At 37.7% G+C, this 25,376-nt stretch overlaps 1 protein-coding gene across 6 annotated transcripts in view; it reads left to right on the top strand.

The window, feature by feature from the left end:
• The first annotated feature begins 1,310 nt into the window (after positions 1 to 1,310).
• Positions 1,311 to 25,376, top strand: part of ITSN2 (intersectin 2) — a 77,369-nt gene continuing 53,303 nt past the window's right edge. Inside the window, exons 1-10 of one of the 6 annotated variants that reach the window (XM_081945092.1) lie at positions 1,311 to 1,818; positions 15,147 to 15,214; positions 16,858 to 16,950; positions 18,236 to 18,299; positions 20,110 to 20,273; positions 20,862 to 21,044; positions 21,604 to 21,700; positions 21,928 to 22,070; positions 23,758 to 23,821; positions 25,149 to 25,286. In XM_081945092.1, the coding sequence (XP_081801218.1) occupies positions 15,184 to 15,214; positions 16,858 to 16,950; positions 18,236 to 18,299; positions 20,110 to 20,273; positions 20,862 to 21,044; positions 21,604 to 21,700; positions 21,928 to 22,070; positions 23,758 to 23,821; positions 25,149 to 25,286 (977 nt within the window). In that variant the 5' untranslated portion in view covers positions 1,311 to 1,818; positions 15,147 to 15,183. Of the gene's footprint in view, positions 1,819 to 15,146; positions 15,215 to 16,857; positions 16,951 to 18,235; positions 18,300 to 20,109; positions 20,274 to 20,861; positions 21,045 to 21,603; positions 21,701 to 21,927; positions 22,071 to 23,757; positions 23,822 to 25,148; positions 25,287 to 25,376 lie in introns of those variants that run through there. The other 5 variants (XM_081945088.1, XR_014174723.1, XM_081945091.1 and 2 more) reach the window with 5 other exon arrangements.

Here is a 25,376-nt window from a genome sequence, read left to right as displayed (position 1 = left end):
GCTAATGCTGCCATGTTAATTTCAGAAACTTAATTGTTGAGAAGTGAAATTGGCTTTTGGTTTCAGTTCATTTCAGTAATGCTTTGAAAGCAGTATGGTACTACTGGGATGGAAAACAGAATTCAGGGCTATTGTCTACATTGAGAAGTAAAAAAATCAGAAGCAATAGTTCTTCCATTTGCCTTGAATAAAGCTTTGAAATCATCGGAAGTTGAGCTTGACTCAAAGAAGACTTTACCCACATAAGGTAAATAGTGTTCACATAGCATGTTAAGGATATTCAGCTAATCAGTTTTCTGCATTTACAGAATTTGAAACATTTAACTATATAAACTGTATTCATACAACGTAACCTATAGTAGCACTAGGCTAAGATGGGTTAACTAGTGAATTCTGCAAATAACTTGTATGATAATCTTACCGGACTTGGCATCTTTGGAGACCTCCTTAGTTTCCTCCTAATCTTTAGATTGTACAGAATCTGTTGAATTTCAAGTCACTAAATCAGATGTAGCTACAGTACTGCATTCTTAAGTGCAGTCATTAGGTCTAGTCAAATAGAATCATTCCAGTGTTCTGAAAGAAGTGGTTATGAGATTATTGCTCTTCACTTGGCTTTGGTTTTTTTCTATCACTGTTGCTATTTGACACATGCTTGATGAGGAAGAGGCTTGATGACAAATTGCTGTGCTATAGGATGTGTGGCATTTAATTGGTCAAACAACAACCTGTTTTTTTATCATGATAAATAGACAAGTATAGAATGTAACTCTATGTTAAAGAATACTCAATTTTTGCATGCTGAACAGCTTATGCCCCTCCTGACATCTGGACCATTGGGGAAAAATCTTTTCTAACGACTTTATTAAACTGCATAAATTGTAGATTTCCCCTTACAGGGTTTTAATCATTGCAGCAATTCTACTTTTTAAACTTGCTTTTTAGGCTCTAGAGAGCTAAACACCTCTTTACCTCTCTCCTCCAAATTTCTAAAATTAATCTTAGAAATCCAAAAGCAATTAATCCCAAGGAAAAGAAAAGCTATATTGGAAACATTTTTCCCACTAAATTTAAATGTCAAGTTGGTAATGGTGGGCGGGGAGACTAGTGCAGAGGGATAGGTTTTCTTCGGTTCTTCCGGAGCAATTAAGGACCAATCAAGCTTAGGCAAAATTTATGGGCATCAAGCAGAACTCAGTGTCCGGAAAGTATATCGGTGAACAAAAAAGTACCTTCCTCTCTTTCCAGCCTGTGTGGTGTGATGATTAAAAGGGTCACAGGCTCTACTGGGCTTCCAGATGAGAGGAGCGACGGGAGAGTTTCGTTACATAATGGTGATTGGCCAGAAGAGGGGCTAAACCTCCGTTTGCCACCCACAGAAAGGGGAAAGCAGCGGTATCTCACACTGTTTTGGCGCACCCAGAGAACGTGCGCTTTCGGCCATTTTTTTGCTCACTTGTCGCAAACTAAACTGGTAACCAAAAAAAAAGCCGAGTGGGTTGCAAGGCATATGATCCTTTCGGCAATCGATTCAAGGATTCCGGAAGGAGGTATTCCACTGGCGATCTGCTGGCTCCCCGAAACTCCCGGGAGCGACAGAACCCAGGCGCGCAGGGAAGTCCTACTCTCGCTTGTTCCCTCTTGTATATATAGCAGCTGGCCCCGACGCCATGTTCCGTTTTTGACGCAACGGTGATAACAGCCGCAGCCGCAGCAGCCCTAGGAGGAGGAGAGGAGGAGGAGGAAGTGCAAGCCAGAGGAAGGAGGCAGTCCATCAGCTCTCTCGGAAGAGGAAAGTGCTGACAAGCGGCGCAACAGGTAGGCGCAGGTGCTTTTGCTCCAGGCCTATCGCCAAAGTCTGCCGGAGGGGCGAAGGCTGCGCCAGGGCGACCCGAAGGCAGGCAGGCAGGCAGGCAGGCAGGCGGCCGAGGTCTGGAGTTATCGGATAATGCTGCCTTGAATCCCTTGCCTTGCTGGTGGTGGAGCGGGGGTGGAGATAGGCGGGCTCTTTGCTCATTGCGTTTAATGGAAAGTGCGGTGGTAAGGCGGGTTGGGCTGTGAAGCGCTGCGGCGGGGGAGGCTGGTTGCGGTTGCAGGGAAGACGCATCGGAGAGGAAGGGTCAGCCGGCGGGCTGAGAGAGGATCTGGGGAAGCGTTCGGAGCCGTGCACAAGGGCACGGAGTCTTCCAGTTGCGGCGGTGTTTTGCGAGCCAGCCGCCAAGGGTCTGGGGCGGGACTTGTGCCCGGGATTCGGGAGAGCGAGAGCGCCAGGCCATTGGGAGTCGCCATTAAGAGCAACCAGTCGGCTCCCCTTCCGCTGCATCTGTCAAGCTTGGAGCCAAAGACATCCCAGTGTTCTTGCCGTTAGTCCCGGGGCCTCCGGCTGCTTTTGATCCAAGGGGCTTCGGTTTGCACGTTCATACTTTTTGCTAATGACTTCGTTTTCTGTGAGTTCTCTAGTTGGGTAGCTTGCAGAATGTGAAAGGCAAAATATAGTACAGCTATGTGTGTTGCCTTGCCAATCAAAATGACGTGGGAATACAAATAGTTAAAATGGCCAGGGCTTTAAAACAAAAATAAAGCTAGAACTGTATCTAGCTTATTTTAAACAATTCATTGTTAAATAATTGTTTGCTTTTATGCTTTTATGTTTTGAAGCTTTTGGATATCTATCACCTTTCTTAATGTGTTTTTGCAGTGTTCCTGTAATTTGCATTTATTACTTTCAGTCTTAAAATCTGTAAAAATGACTGGTTTCTTTGTGAAATAAGCCGTATATAAATTATATACATATACAAATGCATACACTTTAAATACCTATTCGTGTTTCTATAGAAACCATGCTTTTTATAGTAGTATAACTTGGATATTAAATAGGTGAATGCATTTATATGGCTAACCAAAGAACGCTATGTATATTCATATGGATAACTGAGGAATAAGAGTTAATATGCTAGTGTATAAATGTATGTGTGTACTATAGATAGACAAGCCTTATAGCTCTTAATTACCAGGATATAATATAACAAAGAAGTTGTTTTATATTCAAGATTAACAAAAGTATTTGTACTACTGTCAATCTGGCCTCTATTCTCATTAAAAATAAAGAAGTTTCTCCTTTGGACTAACTAATACTAATCATGATATTTTTGGGTGTGGTGAAAAAGAATAAGATGCGTGAAATCCATGTTTTCTCTATCTTTTTTAAAGTAATCAATTCAGAGCACACACTTTTTCCATATCCTATCAGTATTTAACATACTTAAAAATAATGGGGTGACTTAAAAAAACTTTTAACATAATGAGATGAAATGAAAATATCTTTCAAGATTATTATTTTTATTTTAACATTGTCATATTTTTTCAGAATCTTATTTCTCGTGCTCTAAGAAGTGCAGTTGGGTTAACATGTTTTTGAAGAGTAAAACTATTTAAATGACATCTTAGGAAACATACATGACATTGAAAGCAACTATTTAGAGTACATACTAATCATGTGAATGTTTGCTCAGGAACCAGTTCTGCTGTGTTCTGAGTGGCGTACTTGTTAGGCTTAACCTCTTTTTTGAATTAATAGGAATATTATGAACTTCATTATATGCTGTTTGTTAATTTTTATATAAAAAGAAAAACAAGTTCTTTGTAAAATACTTTCGTATGAAAACTTTCTGAAAAACTAAAAAAATGTTTCAGTTGGTAATTAATTTTTGACACTAAAATTTTTGAGATTAGTATTCTAATCTCTAGAATAGGATTGTCCAAAAAATAATCATCTAGAGTGTCCTAGGAAGAGTGGGAGATTTTTCTGTGAGTTCACGTTCTATCATTGCCAATCTGCTAATAAATGCATTGCTATAGATACATTATAAAGTAGAGCTATAGTTCAAAAAATATGCCTGTGTTATTGTCAAGATATCCAAGCACAGTAGGAGTGAACCAATCTCTATATGTATGGAAGCATTCTACGCATATTGTGCAGTGAGGCAGGCAAATAGAAAGTAAGTTCTTCCCATTTGCAAATGCTATGGTGCAATCAGGATTGTGACACACATAGGATGTTGAAGTTTGTCACTTGTTCCAAATATTTTATTTATGCAAAAAAAATGAAATGGAGCTGAGTCAAGCTTAATTATGCCTTTATACTCACCCAAAAGTAGTTTTAACTTATCCGGCTTGCAATATAAAAAGTGTCTGAAGTGTCAAACTAAACATAATTTTATTGCTTATATAGCAGATATTTTTAGAAATGTAGGCAGATTGTTTTAAGTGACCCAAAGTTTATTGTGAAATAGGTCCTTAATTCATTTTAATATAATCGGATATTATTGATGTGAGTGTATTCTCTACATAGACCAGTGTTTCTCACCCTTGGCAGCTTTGAGTTGTGAGGAATTCTGGAAGCTGAAATCCAAACACCTCAAAGCTGCCAAGGTTGAGAAACACTTGTCTATATAAATTGAATGCCATCTTAAAAAACTCTTTCTTCTACGCATTATCTGATGAAAGGTAGCATTTTTCTTTTATACTAAGGACAGCCTCAAAATGTGTAAACTCTATTAAGGCTTTGTCACCTGTTATGTTGGAGGGAAGTCAGGTGGCTTAGTACAATGACTAAGGATAGAGACAATAGTAGCAGGATAGAGACTTAACAATGAAGATAACAAAGTTGATGCAGTTTTCTCATTGATTTGAGGATTGGCAAGAGTACTATAAATAGTGAGGAAGACTATAACATCCCTGGTCAGATATTTAAAAGATGCAAAGGTGGATTCTTTTGCCTTTGAAGATGTAGGTGTTGAAAGTATACTGAAAGATTTAGACTAGAGAGCAGATCGAGCAGGAAAGGTGGCATTGGGCGTCTGAACTGTCAACCCTGCCATGTAGAACAGGTCGAACTAGTTCCTGTGCACTTATTGTGTCTTTCAGAGCTACTTGTGGGCCTGGGAAGATTTCTTTCCTGGATATAATGAATTCAAAGCTTCACATGGAGAATAATTGGCTCTTTTTGCAACCCAACTTGTTTGTTGTGATGTATTTAATCATTTTAAACTAGGTAAATTTGAACGTCCAGGACATAAGCATTACTGTCTTCAGGCTGACAAGACCATATTCAGAGAAAAGCTCAGAAGTGGTCAGTAGTTTTTAAAGTAAACTAGAAGTCTATATGCCTTTTCAGTAACCTTAATTCTTAATATATTTACAAATCAAGTCACAGAGAAACTCAAATGTTCATCTACATAGCAAAGTCTTAACGTCAGTGACAAAGAATGATTTCAACAAAAAATATTTTTATGGGAGTTGGGTCATTTCCATAGAAGGTAGTTTAGACTGATCAACCAGTACCAGATACCTAAGAATCTCTTAGGTATCTGGTACTGGTTGCTCAGTCTAAACTTTTGTTAAGGAGAAAGTGAATTCCTTCTTAATAACCAAAGTTGAATTGTAGGGAGGAGATTCTCTTGTATGTACAGTATGTAGGATTTGGACATACAGTGGATATAAAATGTCTATACACACTATTAAAATGAGGGGATCCTTGGTGCTTTTTGATCTTGGTTGCTTTGTTGCAAATGTTTCATTATATTGATTACTAGTTAACATCATTCAGTACTAATGATGTTATCTAGTTTGGGTAATGAAACATCTACATTCTACAAGAAAACAACCAAGCTCAGAGAGCACCAAGGACTGTAGTTCAACCCTGAACTACAAATACTGTATTCTCCTTTATTGGTACCTATTAAAATGCCAAGTTTTTGAGATGTAAAAGAAAATCATACCAAGATAAATCACATCAGATTTTCCCCACAGCTTTAATATAACATATAAGCTGCACAATTCAATTGAAAAACTAATTGAAATGGGGGGGGGGGGGGGGGCAGTAAGAAACTAGAATGTGGCTGCATAAATATTCACATCCTCTTATAATAGAGATGTGACTGTATTTAGAATTATCCAATCACATTCAGACTGACATTAAACAGCAGTCATGTCACACCTGCCATCTTTTAAAATGACTGATCAAGTGCATATAAGGTTCAGGAGTTCTAGTTGGGTTTTTCTGTCATTTACTTAGTTGCCTCTTGCAGCAAAAAGCATGGTCTGCAAAGAGCTTATAAAGCATCAAAGGGATCTCATTGTTGGAAGTTATCAGTCTGGAGAAGGGTACAACTACAATAAAATTTCCAGAGCATTGGATATACATGGAACACAGTGAAGACAGTCATCAACAAATAGACAAAATGTGGCACAAGAGTGACATTACTAAGAAGTGGATGTCTCTTCAAAATTGATGATGAAGAAGAAAACAAGTCCAAGAGGCTGGCAAGAGGCCTGCAGCTAAATTGAAGAAGCTGCAGGAATTTTTGGCAAGTACTGGTTGTGTACTACACGTGACAACAATCTCCCATATTCTTCGGGGCTGAGTGGTAGGGTGGCAAGACAGAAACCTTTTCATACAAAAAACACATCCAAGACCAGCTACAAGCTACATTTTGCAAAAACCTACATCAAGTCTGACAAAGCATGTGGAAAATGTGTTATGGTCTGATGAAACCAAGACTGAATTTTTGGGCATAACCAAAACCTATTTTGGTTCAAAAACAGAACTGTGCATCACCAAAGTGAAGATAGTGGTGGCAGCATTATTTATTTTTCACACTTCTTAATCTCCCATTTCTCTCTGAGCAAGATACAATTTAATCAATAAAATTAAGCATTAAAAACAGACTAATATAAGAGGAAAATCAAAAATATATACATAAAACAACATTGTAAAATTTCAAAAGATGGAGAATTCCAAGATGAGATTAGCAGTTACATATACAGGCAGGGGGGGATTCCTTATGGGGCCCACCAGCCCCATCGATGTGTGGACCCCTGTGTTCCCCACACAATGCCATAGAGCAGAAGGTCAAAAGACTGGAGACTTTCCTCGTCTCGGAGGGCAAGATGTTCCACAGTGCAGGAGCAGCAACAGAAAAAGCACTCTACCTAAACCCTGCCTATTTGTTTCAGGCTGCTTTTCTTCAGCTGGAACTGGGGCTTTAGCCAAGGGGTGTGTGGGAAGGAGGGAAAGATGAACAGTTCCAATATTGGTCAATTTTGACACAAATCCTTTAGTCCTGTGCCAAAATGCTAAAGATGAAGAGGAATTTCACCTTTCAACATGACAATCTAAAGCATATTTCTAAATCAATAAAAGAATGGCTTCACCAGAACATCAATTTTTTGTATGGCCCAGCCAGAACCCGGACCTGAATCCAAATGAAAATCTCTAGTATAATCTGAAGAGGGCTGTGCAACAGGAGATGATCTTGCAATCTGACATATTGATCCAGAACTGCTTTGAACATCATGAACTCTACTATTCGTTCCAGTTGCCTGACTTTTGGGGGAATTCTACATAATCTTATGAGCAGCTTATATGTTAAATTAAATATTAACAACATATTATATATGTTATATTAAGAGAGCAAGTTTGTTCCAGTGTTTAAGGCACCAGGCTAGAAAGCAGGAGATCATGAGTTCAAGTCCCTATATTAGCCATGAAAGCCAGTTGGGCCAGTCACTTTCTCTTAGCCCAGCCCACTTGACAGGGTGGTTGTGGGGAAATAGGAAGGTATGGTAGATATGTTCACTGATTTGAGTTATTTGTAAAAATCATAAAAGTGGGATACTAATAAATAGATGGATAAAAATTCCAAATCCAGTCTGAATATTTGGTTGACTTCAGTAATAAGAAACTAAAGTGCTCTGGGACTTTAGCATGACTGTGGGAAAAGAAATCAAAGCTAGTAATAATAGGTACCTTTGGTGCAATCCCGAAACAACTGGAGCATCATGTGATTACCATTGCCATTGACAAATTCACCATCAGTCAATTGCAAAAGGCAGCTTTCCTTGGAATAGTTTACATTCTGTGACAATATCTGTAATACCATCAAACATCCACATCTGACTATCCCAGGGCTTTGGGAAGGACTCGAAAGGTAAATAAAAATGCCAAATCCAGTCTGAATGTCTAGCTGACTATGCGACAAACCATAATAAGGTGGAAAAAAACTGAAATGATTTATCTTGGTCTGATTATTTTTTACATCTCAAAAACCTGGCATTTTAACAGGGGTGTGTAGACTCTCTATATCCACTGTAAGTTCTAGATATAATAGGGAGGAAAGACTGGGCTAGTCACAGGAAACCGGCGAATAAGGTAACAGGAAACTTCTGACTCCACCCAGCTGAGATTATTGTCACCCAATGAGTAAATTGACATTGTTCAAGCATCTCTTCCTTTTTTCTTTAAAGAAACATTTAAAGGAAGCACTGTTTGAACTTTTCAGTAAATGAGCTAATTTATTTATGCTTAAATCTAGAAGGTTTTGAATGACTCTAACAGAGTAAATGGAGAACATTTGAGACACAAGTCTTCTTGACAAAGAAAGTGTTCTCAATCTAACAGTGAACACTATTTTCATGAAGAACTTGACTCAGGAAATGCTAGTATTGCAATCAACATGTGCTGAAAAAAATATAATTTCTTATCCCTCTAGTGAGATGGGCAGATACCTTCAGGGAGTGTAATAGACTGCGAGAATAACTTGAGGAATAGGAGAAAGAGCTGCAAAGAAGACAACAGTCAGATAAGAGGAATCTTAGTCCAAAGCAGAAATGTAATTTGAGAAAACACCTCAGACTTGACCCTCCCTAGTTCTGTTGTAAATAAAGGCAGGGAGCTGGAGGCATTCTCAGACTTGCAAGATTCTATTAATATAATCCTGTAATAAGGTTTAGTATTCATGACTTTGGTTTCCAAATCTGGTTTATCTTGAAGGGCTGATATCAGTCTTGCAAGTTTGATAGTTGGCTTGGTTGCAGCTCTTCCTCATGTTTCCCACAGCCCTTTATAGGGCAAGGCAGTTTTGCAAGTAACCTGGTCCCATCCATGTAGGGTTTTAAAAGTGATAATTAGCATCTTGAATTGTACCTGAGAGGAAACTGGGAGGCAGTGCAGCTTGCACAACAGGAATATAATGTAGGCCAACTAGGGGTGCCCATGCCCATTCTGTTCCAATCCATACTCAATCTTAACTGTAATTTCCAGGTGGTCTTCAAGAATAGCTTGCTGTAAAACATTGCAGTATTCCAAATGGGAAGTAATCAAAGCATGAGTGACTGTGAACAAGGCCTCCCAGTCCAGGAAAGGGCACATTTGGTCCAAAAGATGAAAAAAAGATGCAAAGCCCCCCCCCCCTTTCCCCTCAGCCATGACTACCACCTCTGCATAGAGGAATAACTGTACATTTACGTAGACTCCAGAACTTGTGCACAAATTCTGTTTGAAATGCCACGCCATCCAGATTCAGACATGGCAAATCACCAGACTCCGGAGGCCCAAAATCCAAAGCCACTTTGTCTTGCCAGGGTTGAGTCAGTTGGTTTCTCGTTATCTAGACTTTCGCAGCCTCCCAATGGCCTCATCTGCCCTACCAGGGATGAAGATATATAACTGGTATCATCAAATTACTGATGATATCACACCCCATACTGTCAAATGACCTCATCCAGCTGTTTTATGTGAATGTTGAAGAGGAGAAGAGAGAGACCCAAGCCCCGGGGGGGGCCATATTGCAAAGGCCTAAAGCCCAACTTCTCCCTCCCAACACAGATTAAAACCAGCCATGGAGAAGAAAGGAAAACTGCAGCAAAACAGTGCCAGTACAAATCAGAATAATAAATAAAGGTACAAGAAAGTTAAGGGGGCTCTAATGACAGCTCCCATAACTAATATATATTCAAGTATATATTTAATACATAGTCAAACTGTTTAAATTTTACTACTTGTGAAAAAATAACTCACTGCACTGGAAGCTTGAAATATTTTTGCTTCAATGGAATCTTCCAATCCTTTTTTTTTTTTTGGTAGGGATTAAATCTTGATTTTGTGGATTACTTTCGGTTTTATTTTTCCTTTCTATTTGTCTCAACTCTTTTTTCCTCCTACCTTTCATTCTTATTTCTTTTTTTCACATGTGTCTCTGAAGTAATTATTTCATTAGGGTAAGGGTTGAACAACAAATAAAAACACCACTTACATTACAACTTTATGAAACAAACTCTTCACATTCAAAAATAAATTTATTTTTTATTTTTTATTAAAAATGTGAATTTACAGTTTTGCCTAATTCTTGTAATCTAAGTTTTATTTTTGACACTGATACTCCCTCTTTTTTCTCTTCCGTATGTATTTTGGAGTTCTATTTGTTCTTTATAACACGATTGTAGAAAATTCTAACTTTGTTGGTTTACCCAGGTAGAACAGAAGTGATTTCTGACAGTGAGCCAGCTTTGGGCATATACACAGAGCCAGAGCCCCAGCCCCACCCCCCTGATCATGCTCCAGACTTTCTTCTCTGCTTAATTGGACACATACACGTATCTAACTAGTCTGGGCGCTCTCTACTGCAAAAGCATGGCCAGGACAAAGCTTGTATTTGGGGAAACTAGTTTAAAATAGAACTTTAAAATTGGATCAATTTAATAGCTAAGTGCAACTGATGATAACACAAGGGCAACACCATGAGGGTATGGCATAAACAAATACTATTACAGGGAAGTTCATAACACCATTCAGACACTAGACGATAAAACTACTATCTGGAAAAAGCAGGAACATTGCTCTTTATGGAAAGTTTGGCTTGCTCAAACCACCAAAGTTTCTGCAAACAGTTCTGACTTCTCTAGGCTTGTTTTTCTCTCTGAGATTTTCTGGCAATATTTGAGGGGAGGGCTCCTACACTGTGGGATAATAATTTTTACTTGGTTAAGAAGTTTATCCAGACAAAGCTGATCAGTGAATGATAAATTGCTGATCTTTAAAAAAATTTCCAGGGTTCCTCTTGTTTTGATTACCTCAGGCTAATGATGTCAGTGGGTAGAAAATAGAAAAAGAATAATTATTCAGAACTTAAATGACCACAGCTTGATTGACTTATTTTCTGAGAAGTCAGCTTTTAACCAAATTAGCACATGCCTGATCTACTATGTATCTCCTCACAAGCATGTTTATCATATCTGGATATCAGCAGCATAGACAGATTCAATAGTTTTGTTCTTTCTACTAGCAGATGAATTTTTTTATTGTAACATTTTTATTGGTTTTTTACAAATGTTTTAGGGGAAAAGGTAAATAGGTGTAGAAAAATTTTGACAGCTACATCGTGCGGGAGGTAGAAATCCCCCCCGAAACTCACAACTTTAACCAAAAAGAAAGGAAAAAACATCAAAATTTGAATAAACATTGGCAGCTTTTTGTTTTTACATTCAATCAATATATTCAATCATCTTTTGTATCACTTCCGAGAGTTACATTATAACAACAATTGCAAAAATGTTTCAACTCATTTTTGTGATCTGAGTCTTCTAAGTGTTGCGTCCTTCCCCCTGTCTGCTGGCAGAGCCGCGGCCCCTCCCACCTTCACATCTTGTGTACTGTCCCCTGTTTGATCTAGGAGGGCACTATTTTTTTTAATAAAGGCCTCCGCCTCTGCAACTGTGTTAATTCTAATTCTACTGCCCTCCCAGAAAATCAGCATTCCTTCTGGCAACAACCATTTAAACCAGATTCCATTGTTATATAATTTCTGTGCTAAAGAGGAATATTTCTTCCTCTTATCTCTTACTTTCTTTGGAATCTGTTTAAGAATAGTTATTTCTTTGTCTTTATATTTTAGTGGTCCCACCCTTTGAGCTCCTAAGACCTCATCTCTTGTGGTCTTTCTAAGAAATTTAACATGTACTTCCCTTGGCACATTGTGTGTTCTAGCGTATGCTGAATTAATCCTATAGATCAAATCAATATCCCACCAAGGCTGTTGTTTGTCTCTTTTAATATATTCTGCTAAAATTGTGGTCATAATCTCCTTGAGATCTTCATTCTCTGTTTCTGGCAAGTTTTGGAATCTAAGAAAACAATACATTCTCTCAAATTCCACCTTTATCATATGGTTTTCAAATTCTACATTCCCCTTCTGGATTACCTTAACCTCTTCCCTCAGCCCAGTCGTGCCCTCCTCCAGCACCCCTATTCTCTGTTTATTTTGTGTTGTTTGTTGTTGCGTTTCTCTGAGCTGATCATTTAAGTCTGCCAGTTGTTTTTTTAATTCGTCCTGTCCCTTTAACAGAGTTTGAAACATTTGCTCAACTGATAGTTCCTTTGAGCTTTCTTCAGTCGTTTTAGGTTGTAAAAATGAAGCCAATGGTGTCTTTTGGGTTATTAGGCTGGACGTAGATGATGTTGGGGCCAAAGACGGCTTACCAGGCGATAATTTTTTAGGACCATATTAGGTTCAGAGATAGCTATAAGTCTGCACAAAGAAATGGTGTTTGTGGAAAGACACAACCGGGAGAAGTCACAAGACAAGCAACTCCAGAGGAGAGCGTAGGTCTCTATACAGCTACTGTATACATTCCCTGAATCTGATGGAAAATCTTTTTGGGAATTACAATCCTACTAATTAACTAAAGATAGTTAGTAAATAGCTAAAGTTATTTGATCTCCACAGATATTCCTCAATTTACGAACAGGTACTTAGCAACAGTTCAAAGTTATAATGGACACCCAAAAGCTGCTTACAATGAAATTTCAAAATTACAATGGTTGCACTATCCTCTTAGTTACATGATCATATTTTGGGCCCTTGGCAATTGGCTCACCGTAATGGTTGTTTTCAGCGTCCCACAGTCACATCACCATGATTTTTTATATGGTTTTACCATTTCCAGAATTTATTTAACAGTTTTTGATAAAAAAGCACCCATTGAGTAAAATGGATTTGCTTGACAACTGCAGCATTTGCTTAACAACCACAGCATTTTTAAAAGACTGCTGCAATTGCTTATGAGCACCCATTACATGTCATAAAATTGGGTCTGATCTCATGGTGACTCATGTAATGACCATACCAACTTAGGACTGTAGTTCATGGTTCAATTACAGTAATAAGTTGAGGACTACCGTACCTGTATTCTTTCTGTCAACCTCTGTTTCGCTATTTGCTTTCAGCTGCCATTGAAACGGGGAGGAGGGCCTGGTATTTGGGAGGGGAAGCTTTAGTACAGGAGAGATTGTAAAGTGGGAGTTTTGGACTCACCGTCTACTGCGCATGCTGGATATTAGCACTTGGTGTCGGTCAAGGCCAACCCTCCGCATACCTACCTGATAATGCTCCTTGAAGATGGAACTCACATGACACCTAAGGGATTTACAGATTGGACAGTGTGATGAGGGTTGCCAGGGGAGGGGGTTGGTCACGTATTGATATGTATGCTTTCGCACGCTTTTGCCTCAGATCTTGCTTTGCTTAGCTACTGTCTTTTCATAACCAATAAAAGTACTCTTAATTCTGCAAAATGAAGTTAATTCTGCAAAATGGAGTTAAGTGGTTTCTTTCTTGGTTACTGAGGGAGACCGGCTTGACATTAAGCAAGATCTCCACGTCTGCTGCCAATTCGTACCAGCGTTGCAAGTTAGCCTCCCTCCCCACCCTGTTTACACTGTTTTGGTATATATCTTTGTTTAAACCATCCATGAAGCTGTCCATTAAAGCTTCTTCCGACCATTCCCGCATATAAACGGACAATTCACGAAACTCTTCTATGTAATCAGCCACTGGGCTCTTCCCCTGGGTAAGGGTTTTCATTCTGATTCTGGCCTTCCGCTCGTTGAGCGGGTCATCAAAGTGTTTCCTCAGGGTGGCCATAAACCTTTTATAGTCTCTCAGCAGGGAGGAGTCATTGTTGTCCAGGGCAACCATCCATGCCACTGCCTTTTTTTCCAGTGCCATGGTAACCACTATTACCTTGGCTTCTTCTGTGGGGAGATCCTCTCCAAACTGTTGCATGAAATTCCAGACTTGGACCAGGAAAAATCCTAGTTCCTTTTGGTTACCTCCAAATTTCACACCAAGCGGAGGAACTTTTGCCATCCGGCATCTGCGGGGGGGGGGGGGGGTCCTCCTCTTGGAAGGGCTCTCGCAGCTGCTGCTGCTGTTGCCAGGGCTTCCCCATCCTGATGAGCTCCACTGTCTGCTCCCAGGGCCCCCCTTGGGCGGAACAGGGCTTCTGCAGTTCTCTCTTCTGGATCTGGGAGATCAACTTCTCTTTCAGGACCGTTCTCGCGTAACCGTCGCCTCTCCCAAGCCTCTTGAAAGAGTTTCATAGCCTGGGACATCATAAGAGTTTTGGTCTCACCGTCTACTGCGCATGCTGGAGATTAGCACTTAGTGTCGGTCAAGGCCAACCCTCTGCATACCTACCTGATGATGCTCCTTGAAGATGGAAATCACATGACACCTAAGGGATTTACAGATTGGACAGTGGGATGAGGGTTGCCAGGGGGAGGGGGTTGGTCACGTATTGATATGTATGATTTCGCGCGCTTTTGCCTCAGATCTTACTTTGCTTAGCTACTATCTTTTCATAACCAGTAAAAGTACTTAATTCTGCAAAATGGAGTTAAGTGGTTTTTTTCTTGGTTACTGAGGGAGGCCGGTTTGACACTTTCTCTTTCTTTATTATATTTAATTTCTATCCCCCCCCCCATCCTTTTTATTCCATTGAGATCTTTTAATTGAGATTTTACAATGTTTGGAATGAAGATGTATTGATTCTCTTCTAAGAGTACCCTTTTCTTAGCCCAAGCCACAGCAAGTGGCAGAATCTAATAACCATGACTGATCTCAAAAAATTCAAACAAAGATAATACTTGGATGAGAGACTAACAGATAGTGCCACATCTATGAATGCTAGATTGAGAAATTTAAAAAAGATGCTGGAAAAAGCTATGGCAAAAAAGCCAATTGTTCTGTTCATCTTTATTAATTATTTTGAACTTGTTTGACAATTGGTATCACTTTTAATTTTAAAAATATTGTTAATTAACAAAATATTGTTTCCAGTTACATGTTATACTTTGTAAACTTTCTTCCAAGCCTTTTTTGTGTGTGTACTCAACGTAGATCAGAAGCTCTAATGTAGAAGCTGGAGATGGATTTTCCTTGCCCTTTACAGAAAGATGTGCTTTCTTTGGTACTTAATTTGGTCCTTAGTATAATTAATAATACTTTATTCGCGATGTTTTCTTGCAGATGGCTAAGAAATAGGTAGCAAGTTATATTCAAGACTATGTTGGCTCAGCTTCCTACCACCATAAATGGTAAATAGTTTCTTTAAAGAATTTATTTTTCCATTACTGAATAAGGCTCTTTCACTCTGCTAGGTAATACCGTACTTTTTAAGAATCCTACATACTGATAAGTTGGCTGATCAGTATTGGGCTTTTCATTTAAAAGCATTGTTCTTTTGGTTCTTTCGTTATTTACACATCATTATATTTGGTCATTTTATTATTTACAAATCAAAATGTACTGCAGTAAATATTATAGGAAAGACAATAAAAGCAATAGAATACAAGTGGATAGCCAATCAAATGGAGTTAACCAGCAAATTGACGATATCATGGTGCTTACATATTCTAATGTTAATAACTTAGAGTCCTGCTAGACATTTCATATTCAATTTCTGGTCAAGAAAAATGGCTCTATTGAAGTGTAAAAATATTTGGTCACATAATTTAAATGGAAAAGAAAAAAAACTGTAAATAGTAAACAATACATTAAGAGGTTAATGTATTCATATACACATACAAATCTCTCAGCACACCATCAAAACAGTAAAAACTCAGGAACCTTACCTCCCACCAGGTAGACTGGAAACATCCTCTGAAGGAGCAGCCAAGCTCTTACTTCAGATATCATTTCTCTGCAGGAAGCCAAGTGGGACTTTACCTTCATTTCAGCTGCTCCTGGCTGCACTAAGGAATACCCTCAAATAGTACACATACACTAACAATCATTCACCAGTTGTGAGCGTAGTCCTCCTGTCATCTCCAACATGGCTTCCCCAAAGGCCAGTGTGTATTAAATACACCCCAGGCCCTCAAAAGAGAAACCCAACAAGAGAAGAATTTTTGGCTGGTTTTAATGCATTGCCATATCAATGCTAATCAGGTTGCAATCCAGGGAATAGAGGAACAAAGGTCCAGAGAAAGCCTCACCCTTTCTGGTGATTTTTCTGCAACTCCTCTTTTTTTCCCCCCCTACTTTAGTCAGGAAACCCATGTCAGCTAGCTTTTGATGCAGCCTCCTTTAATGTTAAGAAATATTAGTAATATAAAGTTGCATTCTTACAATTTGTAAAATAGGGTTATATTTTATGTCAATGAATTAAAATATTTCAAATAATGTTTTAGGAATTTGTATGCTCCAGTCCTAAATGTTCTATATTTTTTAGAAAAAGATGGGTGTCTAAAGAAACATTGGTTTTACCCCAATTCTCCTGTCCCTTCATTTCCAAAATCTATAATAGTCATATAGTTCTGAATCTAAATAAATAAAGAAACTTGTGTTTTAATGTTGCATTACAATTAGATTCTATGCAAATTTGGCTGCTATTTAGCAGAACAGCAGTGGTGATTTTGTTTAGTGTAAGGGATGAACTGCACGGGAGAGACAAAAATCTCTACTTTCTAAAAAATCTGGAATTTGGGCAGTTTTGATTTCCTAAGAGGGAGTTTGTAATTTTTTTTAAAAAGCAGTCTGAAATATTAAAAACAAGATAATAAAGTGAAAAACATGAAGGAAGAATGGATGACCGCCAAGAAAAAAAACACATTCCTGTCAAATTTGTAGGAGCAAGATGGGTCATAAAAGTTTTAGGTAATATTATTACTAAGGCAACAAAAATTATTTTCCCCAAATGAACATAATTTTTTTTAAAGTATTACTTTTTGTCTTTTAGGAGGCCCAAATATGTGGGCCATCACTTCTGAAGAAAGAAAGAAATATGATAAACAGTTTGACAGCCTTAAGCCAGTTGGAGGTTATATTACAGGTTAGTGTGGTCTTCTATAGTGGATGGTTTTGTGTTATATGAGTTGAAGATTTAGTTCATTGAATTGCTATCTGGTTAAAAATATTAGTTGAAAAAGAAATTATTGTAACTGTCAATACCACAAAAATTGGGAGTGCTATAAGCCACGTATAAAATTATACAGTAGTTAACATAACTTTTTGGAAGTCATGAACACATGTTTGTCTTTATCTAATGATTATATCACAGTTTTTTAGACAACAATACATGACATAAGCAATATTTTCTGAATTAGAGGTACTCTTAGCTGGCCTAATTTTACACAAGAAGATAATAGATATGCTTCTTGGAGGCATCCCAGTAGATAGTTCCACCTCACCAATCTTGCCTGATTTCAGAAAAGCTAAAGATGGATTTGATTAGTATTTGGATGGGAAGACTAGGGAAACTCAGGGCTGTAGATGGGCTAGAAAATTGGGGGGGGGGATTTCTTAGAAGGAGGCAGTGGAAATCCACTTCCATAATATTTCAGAGAAAACTTCATGGACATATGATGACACCAATAGCCAAACATGGCTCAAAGGAGCTTTAACTTAAGTTGCTTCTGGTTTATGAGAGATTTACCCCATATGGCTTTGTTGTTTCCAATTTTCATTTTCTGCTGTTAGTTCAGTTCTTCCATCATTTTTCAGAGAGAGGAGCAGAAAGTTAGGAAGTGGAGTCACGTTTCAGAGCATCCACACACTTTCCTGGAATGGAAGAAGGTGTATGTGATCTTTCTAATTTATTCAGATTCTGTCTCTGAGTGAGATAACAAGCAGGAAACATTTATTTTTTCTATATAAGGGAACAGACACCTACAAATGCTGAAGAGAAATGCCCATTGAATAGCAGTCATCTCATCTTCTTGTTCCCTTATCCATGTTCTCCCTCTGGTTGACTATGATTCTTCAAACTAAACTGGCATCTTTTCTAAAAGACTCAAGGTTATTTTGTTCAAAGGCTTTGGAGTTCTTACCCAATCTAGTATGCTTCTCATTTTAGTTCTTTTGCCTTCTCTCTCTCCCTCTCTCTCTCTCTCACACACAGTCTGATAAAAAGATTAAGATTATGAATTACCTTTTCAGTAATAACACTATAATTGTTCGGTCCTGGCAAATTTTATATCCTATGTCATAATTAAATGCATTAGAATCCTGATAGAATTCTTTTAAAAATGTGTAACCTTTAAAAAGAAAATTGCCAACTGAGAGTGTGGAGATACATTTTTATCTCCTTTTCTGTCCCCTTCCTTTTCTTCATACAGGTGATCAAGCACGAATGTTTTTTTTACAGTCAGGTTTGTCAAGTCCTGTTTTGGCTGAAATATGGTGAGCATCTCACTATGTGAATTCATTATATTAAGAGATTCCAGGGCTGCTGTAGAAAGATGTTGTTCCAATGATTGCATGAGATGAGCCTCCTTACTCTCATTGAATAATGTTATGACCAGGAACTTGTATTTGTAATATTTTTTAAATAGATCCTTATTGTTTCTGTATATGGAAATTTCTATTTTACAACTGTTGATGCTCTCTCCAAAACTGACCCCCTTTCCTCATAAAAACTACACAGCCTTTTGCTTTACTAAACTGCTGAGCAATGCAGTTGTAAACCACAACATCACATGACTGCATTGCTTAGCAATGGTAATCCTGGCACTCCCTGTTGCCACTGTTAACCAAAAGGCGTAAAACAAGGGTGAATAATGGTCCCATTTCTACTCAACTTTTATATCAGTTCCATGGTGGGCCATTTCCTCAACACAAACTTTCACTTCCCATACACGTTGGAGACAGATCTATTTTATTCTACGCAGACAATACAGCAATACTCTCAAGAATATCTACTAGTCTTAAAAGAAACTGACAGCATTAGCACAAAGGAAGACCATCTAGGGCTCAACTATCAGAAACCAAAAGCATGACATTTGCCATAAGGCCCCAGTGCCGCTGCCAAGGTATGCTGCTGTCAGCGACGTGCAATCACATAACTACACTACTTAAGAATCCAGGAAAACTGTGGCCCACAAACCTTGGGAGATATTGTAGATGCCCCGCCTTTCCTAAGTATAAATTTTAATGTGCATAAGGCAAAAAAGAATACAAATTATCATAATTATTAACATAATAATTTGTTAAAATTAAATTATACTAAATTTAGTTTTTGTCCCGACATAACCCTCAGGGGATATTCTCTGGCAACCATTAAAAAGCCATGTATGGTAAATGGCCTGAAAAATATTGTAATTATATAAGTAATAATAATCATAATAATGATATGAATAATAGATGGTAATAGAAAAGATGAGAAGGATAATAATAATACTAAAGTCCTATTACATGGGTAAACATCCTAAGACATAAGACAGTACTGTGGGATTTAGGTCTTCAGCTGAGTAATGGCACAAGGGAAAAACTGTCTCTGTGTCTAGTTGTTTTGGCATGCAATGCCTTGCAGAGGCATTCTGAGGAGAGGAGTTGAAACAGTTTATGTCCAGGATGTGAGGGGTCTAGATATTTTCTCAACCCTCCTCCTGACCCGTGCAATATACAGGTCCTCAATGGATTGGCATTATCTTTAAAATGGCATATTTACAACTAAATTTAAATTTCTGCTGTAAAGCAGTCTTATTAAGGCAGAACTCTTAAAATGAATCCATTAGTATCATTTCTGAAAATAAGAAATGAAAATCTGATTGGAAAATGCATTTTCTTCTTTTAAGTGTATTAATAAAAAGAACATTTGAGTGGGTGCTAAGTGTTTATCAGATTGGTAAGTTTTCTACCAAGCATACTTTGCAAAGAAAGAGTTTTGATATCAGGAATGTGGATGTACTTTTGTATCATTTTCCTAATAGTTATAGCACTTGGTGATGATGGCCAAAGACAGTCATGATTTTCAGTGTGCTGAATTCTCACTCTTGCCCTTTGGCTGCTTTACATAATAGGATTGCTAAAAAAACCAGCCTTGTGAGATTTGTTTGGAGATAAGGGATCAAAAACAGATATTGCTAGAAATAGTGGGGAAAAACTTCATGCTGTGTTAGTTGTGAGTAATTGACACAGTAATATCCACTGTCACTAACAATTGAACATATATACATACACTCAGTTTGTATGCATTTTCTTTGTTTTAAAGGGCTCTTAGTGACCTGAATAAAGATGGGAAAATGGATCAGCTGGAGTTCTCCATAGCTATGAAACTCATCAAACTAAAGCTGCAAGGCCAGTCCTTGCCTATGGTGCTCCCTCCAATCATGAAACAGACTCCAGCGTTTTCTCCCTTGATTTCTGCTCGTTTTGGTAATCATACAAATGAGATTGGCCCCTTCTCTGTAACGGGTGATGATGATGGAGGATTCTCTGCAAATTTGTATAAGCATTACATTTGTTAAAACTATATGAAGAAAATATAGTTAAAGATTGTTTTGGGGTATGGTAAAAACAGGCAATTATATTATTTTCATTCTGCTGCTTTCCAATGTTTGGATTTATGGTAATTTTCCCAGCCAGAAGGTGTAAACTCTGGCCATTTGGTGGAACAAATGAAATAATGTTTTGTGCAAGTGTAAGCTGCCTAACTAAAACTAATTTTTACAATATCTGTCCTGGTGTTAGATACAAATGTCCATATTAGTGGAATACAAATATATAAAAGGATAATAGTAATTTATTAAAACAATTTAATATGAAAGGCATGTTCGTAAAAATCCCATCAAAGTAAGAAATGTTTAGTCTAGTCTTTTGAATTCTCTGTCGACAGCCAGTTTCATAAAAATCATTTTCCAAAAGGAAAACATATACAAATGGGGTCTGCCTTGTATCTCAGAGAAGGGGTGGATTCCATAGTCTTGGACTGGTGTATTTATATTGACTCTTGAATTTCTTCAGGTATGGGCAGTATGCCAAATCTGTCTACAGTAGCACCTTTGGTTCCCATGTCCAATCTGACATCTGTACCTTCCATTTCTCCCATGGTGATTTCGACCCCACTTTTGCCTTCTGCCAGCCCTCCATCATTGCCAAATGGAACCTCCGGCCTTCTTCAGCCATTAGCTATGTCCTACTCTTCCAGTGAGTACTCTCATGCCAGAAAGTTTCCAGTTTTGACATCTTGATGTTGGTGGTGGTTTGCTCTCCGAGTATGTTGCATTGACCCAGGAGGCAGCTTGATTCGCTTTCCGGATGCTTAAATTACTTACAGTATTTTATTTCCCAGTCTAACGCCTGTTCCCTCAAAAGACCAGTTATTTTGCTTAGGAACCCCTCCTCCTCATCCAGGTTCTTCCCTCAGGTTTTGGCTAATAGGCATTGGAATCAGAGAGGTTCTCAAAGTTAATCCAAAAGTTTTCATAAAATCAGATCTATGTACCTAAAAGAAATGCAAGCATACATTCTGCTGTTTTTATATATCGGGATGTCCAATCTTGGCAACTTTAAAACTTGTGGACTTTAACTCCCAGATTTCTACAGCCAGGTATGCCTTAAAATTGCCAGGGTTGGACACCTCCTTTGTCCTTTTCAATACTGTCAGTCAGGGTTCAGGAACAAAGATAATTTTTTTTTTCAAGTAGAGATGATTTTTCTTTCCAGGACTAATTATTAACCCGTTTCAACATTTCTCTTATTTCAGCTTTGCCTCATTCTAGTTCATACACTCCCATGATAGGAGGATTTGGTGGTTCCAACATCCAGAAAACTCAGTCCTTGATAGATTTAGGATCTAGTAGGTATGGACCTTCAGACTTGAAATATTAAGTATCAATTGATTGACTTAATTTCTCCCTGCCCCCCAACAAGACCATTTCTTTTTATTATCTTTGTACCTGAAGTGTAATAATATTTGGGAAGGTTGGTTGGGAAAAAATAGTAATTTTCAGAAAAATACAAGAAGAATGTTAATTTTGAAAAACACAGGTTTTTTTTTTTAATCGACTCTGGTTATTACATATTACAGTTCAAATTCTTCTTCAACTACCTCATTAACTGGCAATTCACCAAAGACAGGATCTTCAGATTGGGCAGTTCCTCAGGCTTCAAGATTAAAATACAGGCAAAAATTTAATTACCTTGATAAAGGGATGACTGGATACCTTTCAGGTTAGTGCTGGATTTAAAGATGGGTTTATTTGTTTATATCCCCCTCTGTTATTTTTACAAATAACTCAAGGCAGCAAACATATCCGACACATCTTCCTCCTTCTGTTTTCCCCACAACAATAGCCCTGTGAAGTGGACTAGTCTGAAAGAAAGTGACAAGCTCAAGCTTACCCCAGCTGACTTTCATGGCTAAAGTGGGTCTAGAACTCACAGTCTCCTAATTTCTAGATAGTTCCTTAACCACTACACCAGACTGGCTCTCAACAATAAAAATACACAAGATTTATTTTAAAATTAATACTCTTTTGGTAATTATTTTTCTGGTTTTAAAAGCACCTACACATCACATCATATTATCCTAGTTTTAATTAACAAAATGATTTTTCTGTATTTTTGCAATACAGATTAAAATGAATAGCATTTCAAAGGGACTACTTTTTATATATTGTTAAATAAATAAGATAGAATCTCCTTCAAGTCAAGGGCAATATTTGGGGACTTCATGGATGTGTACCTATAGTTAGTCATAGAATGGATATAGTTTGAAATCCTTTCAGGAATATTTTTTCGATTCCCCACAGACCTACAGCCCTGCATTTTCTGGGAGTTTCCCAGTATTCATCTGATTCCATCCTGCTCAGCCATGGACTATAGACTAAAGAGCTGAACAAAAATGAAATCTTAGTTCTCAAACCTAGCTGGGGTGATACTCCATTATCAAATGCATGCAAACATGCTGTGGTTTTTCATGAGTGTATAAATTAGAAATGACAAGCCAGGATGTGATGGCACAGTGGTTAGAATGCAGTGTTGCCAGCTAATTCTGCTGACTGCCAGCAGTTTCATTCTCACCGGCTCAAAGTTGACAGCCTTCTGTCCTTCCAAGGTCAGTAAAATGAGGAGTCAGATTGTTGGGGGCAATATGCTGACTCTCTAAACTGCTTAGAGAGGGCTGTAAAGCACTGTGAAGCAATATACAAGTCTTAAGTGCTATTGCTATTAATAAATTACAATATTTTTCAGGCCATTTACCATACATGACTTTTTAATGGTTGCCAGAGAATATCCCCTGAGGGTTATGTTGGGACAAAAACTAAATTTAGTATAATTTAATTTTAACAAATTATTATGGTAATAATTATGATAATAATTTGTATTCTTTTTTGCCTTATGCACATTAAAATTTATACTTAGGAAAGGCGGGGCATCTACAATATCTCCCAAGGTTTGTGGGCCACAGTTTTCCTGGATTCTTAAGTAGTGTAGTTATGTGATTACAGTCTGGGCTCTTGGCAGTCAACTCACATTTACCATTGTTTGCAGCATCTTGTGATCCCATGATCATGATTTGGGATTATTATTTTTTTGCTGATTTCTAGCAAAACATGCCCATTGGAAAAGCTAGATTATTTTAACAAAGATAATTCACTTGACTGCCATAAAAACTATCATAAAAACTCTGTCCAACTCAATTTATGGCAAGAACTTACAACAGAAATGTTGATCCTAATTTTGCTCATAAGTTGAGAACTACCAGTACTGATTATGTTTGGAATGATTTTTATAAGATTGCTTTTTGGGATGAAATTAGTTCTATAACGTTTTAAAATATAGATCATTAGTTCATAGCTCTAACTGGTTTTACATGTTAATGCGAGTAGTAAATTGTTACATTTGATTTATTAAGGATTTCAGGCAAGAAATGCTCTTCTACAATCAAACTTATCTCAGACACAGTTAGCCACTATCTGGTAAGTTTTTTCACAAATACATGTAATTTTTAAAAATAGATTGACATTTTTATTTCAAATTCTTGAAAAGTACTATGGCTGTAACTACCTACTTTTTACAACCACAAATAATGCTAAATCAAGCATTGTTTTAACTAAAGTTTATTGAATAGCTCAGATTTAGTTTTCTAGATAGAATAATCAGAGATTGCTTGACCAATTCCTGATATGCTTTCCCTGTACTTCTTAGTAGTAGCTGGTGTTTCAAATAACTTGTAGCGATTAAGAATAGAATTATTTTGTACTTGTACAGCATCATCGTTGTATTCTGTGTTCTTTGCTTTTGTGTTTATGGAAATGGCCTTTGATGGATGCCTGCTTATGGATGTGATTGCTAATCTGTTTACTTTTTTGTTGCTGCCTGTTTCTTTTTTATTTCTTTACTACATGTGCAGACTAGGTCATTATGCATTTAATATTGTACTATTACTCCTAGATTATAAAAGGAGAGTATTGATTCCACCACCCCCCCCTGGATTATTCATTTATTCATTTAGCTTGTGTGCTGCTTAATCTAAAACAATTCATTTTTCATGATAGTGGAGATAAGCCATTAAATATACGGTAATATTTTCAATTATAATTACAAAACCACAGAACATTATCATAACGAAAGCATTACACTTTAGCAGCCTCACCAAATCATACCATGGGAAATACAAGTTGATTCCCAGACTTCCACTCTTTTCACCTCCCATGTTTAAGGAATGTGTTGGGATGAGAATGGAGGACAAGTTGTGTTTCACTAGAGGAGTTGCTGCTAAAGTTACCTTGGAGCTCAGGCTTGTAGGGTTTATAGAGAGACATCTCAAAGTAGGTTGAAGACAATGTTATTATCATACTAATAAGAAAATTAAGCAAATGTTGACTTTTTGCTGTTAAAAAATCAATAGCAAATAACCACATAACCTAGCTGAACTATAGTCCTCCAAATTGATATGTGCCAATACATGAATTATAGATAATAGAGATGCTATTATCTTGTGAATGATAATGAATGTCAACTCACAGCACTACCAGTCTTTCAGCAACATTTTTTTAAAAATTATTTATTAAATTTCTATTCTTCCCATCTCCCCTGCAGGGTGACTCTTAGCAGCTCACACACTATAGTTGCCGATTTCCTACCTCTTCCTGCCTAACACTACCTTTAGGTACTGTTTCTGTATCTGATTTGTCAAAGCTGGTCCCTGTTTCATCATGGATATCCTGGAGACATTGCATGCAAAGAACAAAATGGATCTCCCCAGTTCCCTTGGTTCTTTTAACACAGATCTGTCTTTCCTAGGTCTCTGTCTGACATTGATGGTGATGGACAGCTGAAAGCAGAGGAGTTCATCTTAGCTATGCACTTAACTGATATGGCCAAAGCTGGGCACCCTCTCCCACTAAGTCTGCCTCCTGAATTTGTGCCCCCTTCTTTGAGGTGCTTAACACAAGGTGACATGTAATTAAAATTACAGAAAAATGCTAAGTGAACTGAAATTTTAAAAAACAACTATGTTTTCTTTTTCTC

Source organism: Natrix helvetica (genome assembly GCF_964273705.1).
Source record: "Natrix helvetica genome assembly, chromosome: 2".
NCBI classification, from domain to species: domain Eukaryota; kingdom Metazoa; phylum Chordata; class Lepidosauria; order Squamata; family Natricidae; genus Natrix; species Natrix helvetica.
This window is presented reverse-complemented; position numbering and strand designations above follow the sequence as displayed.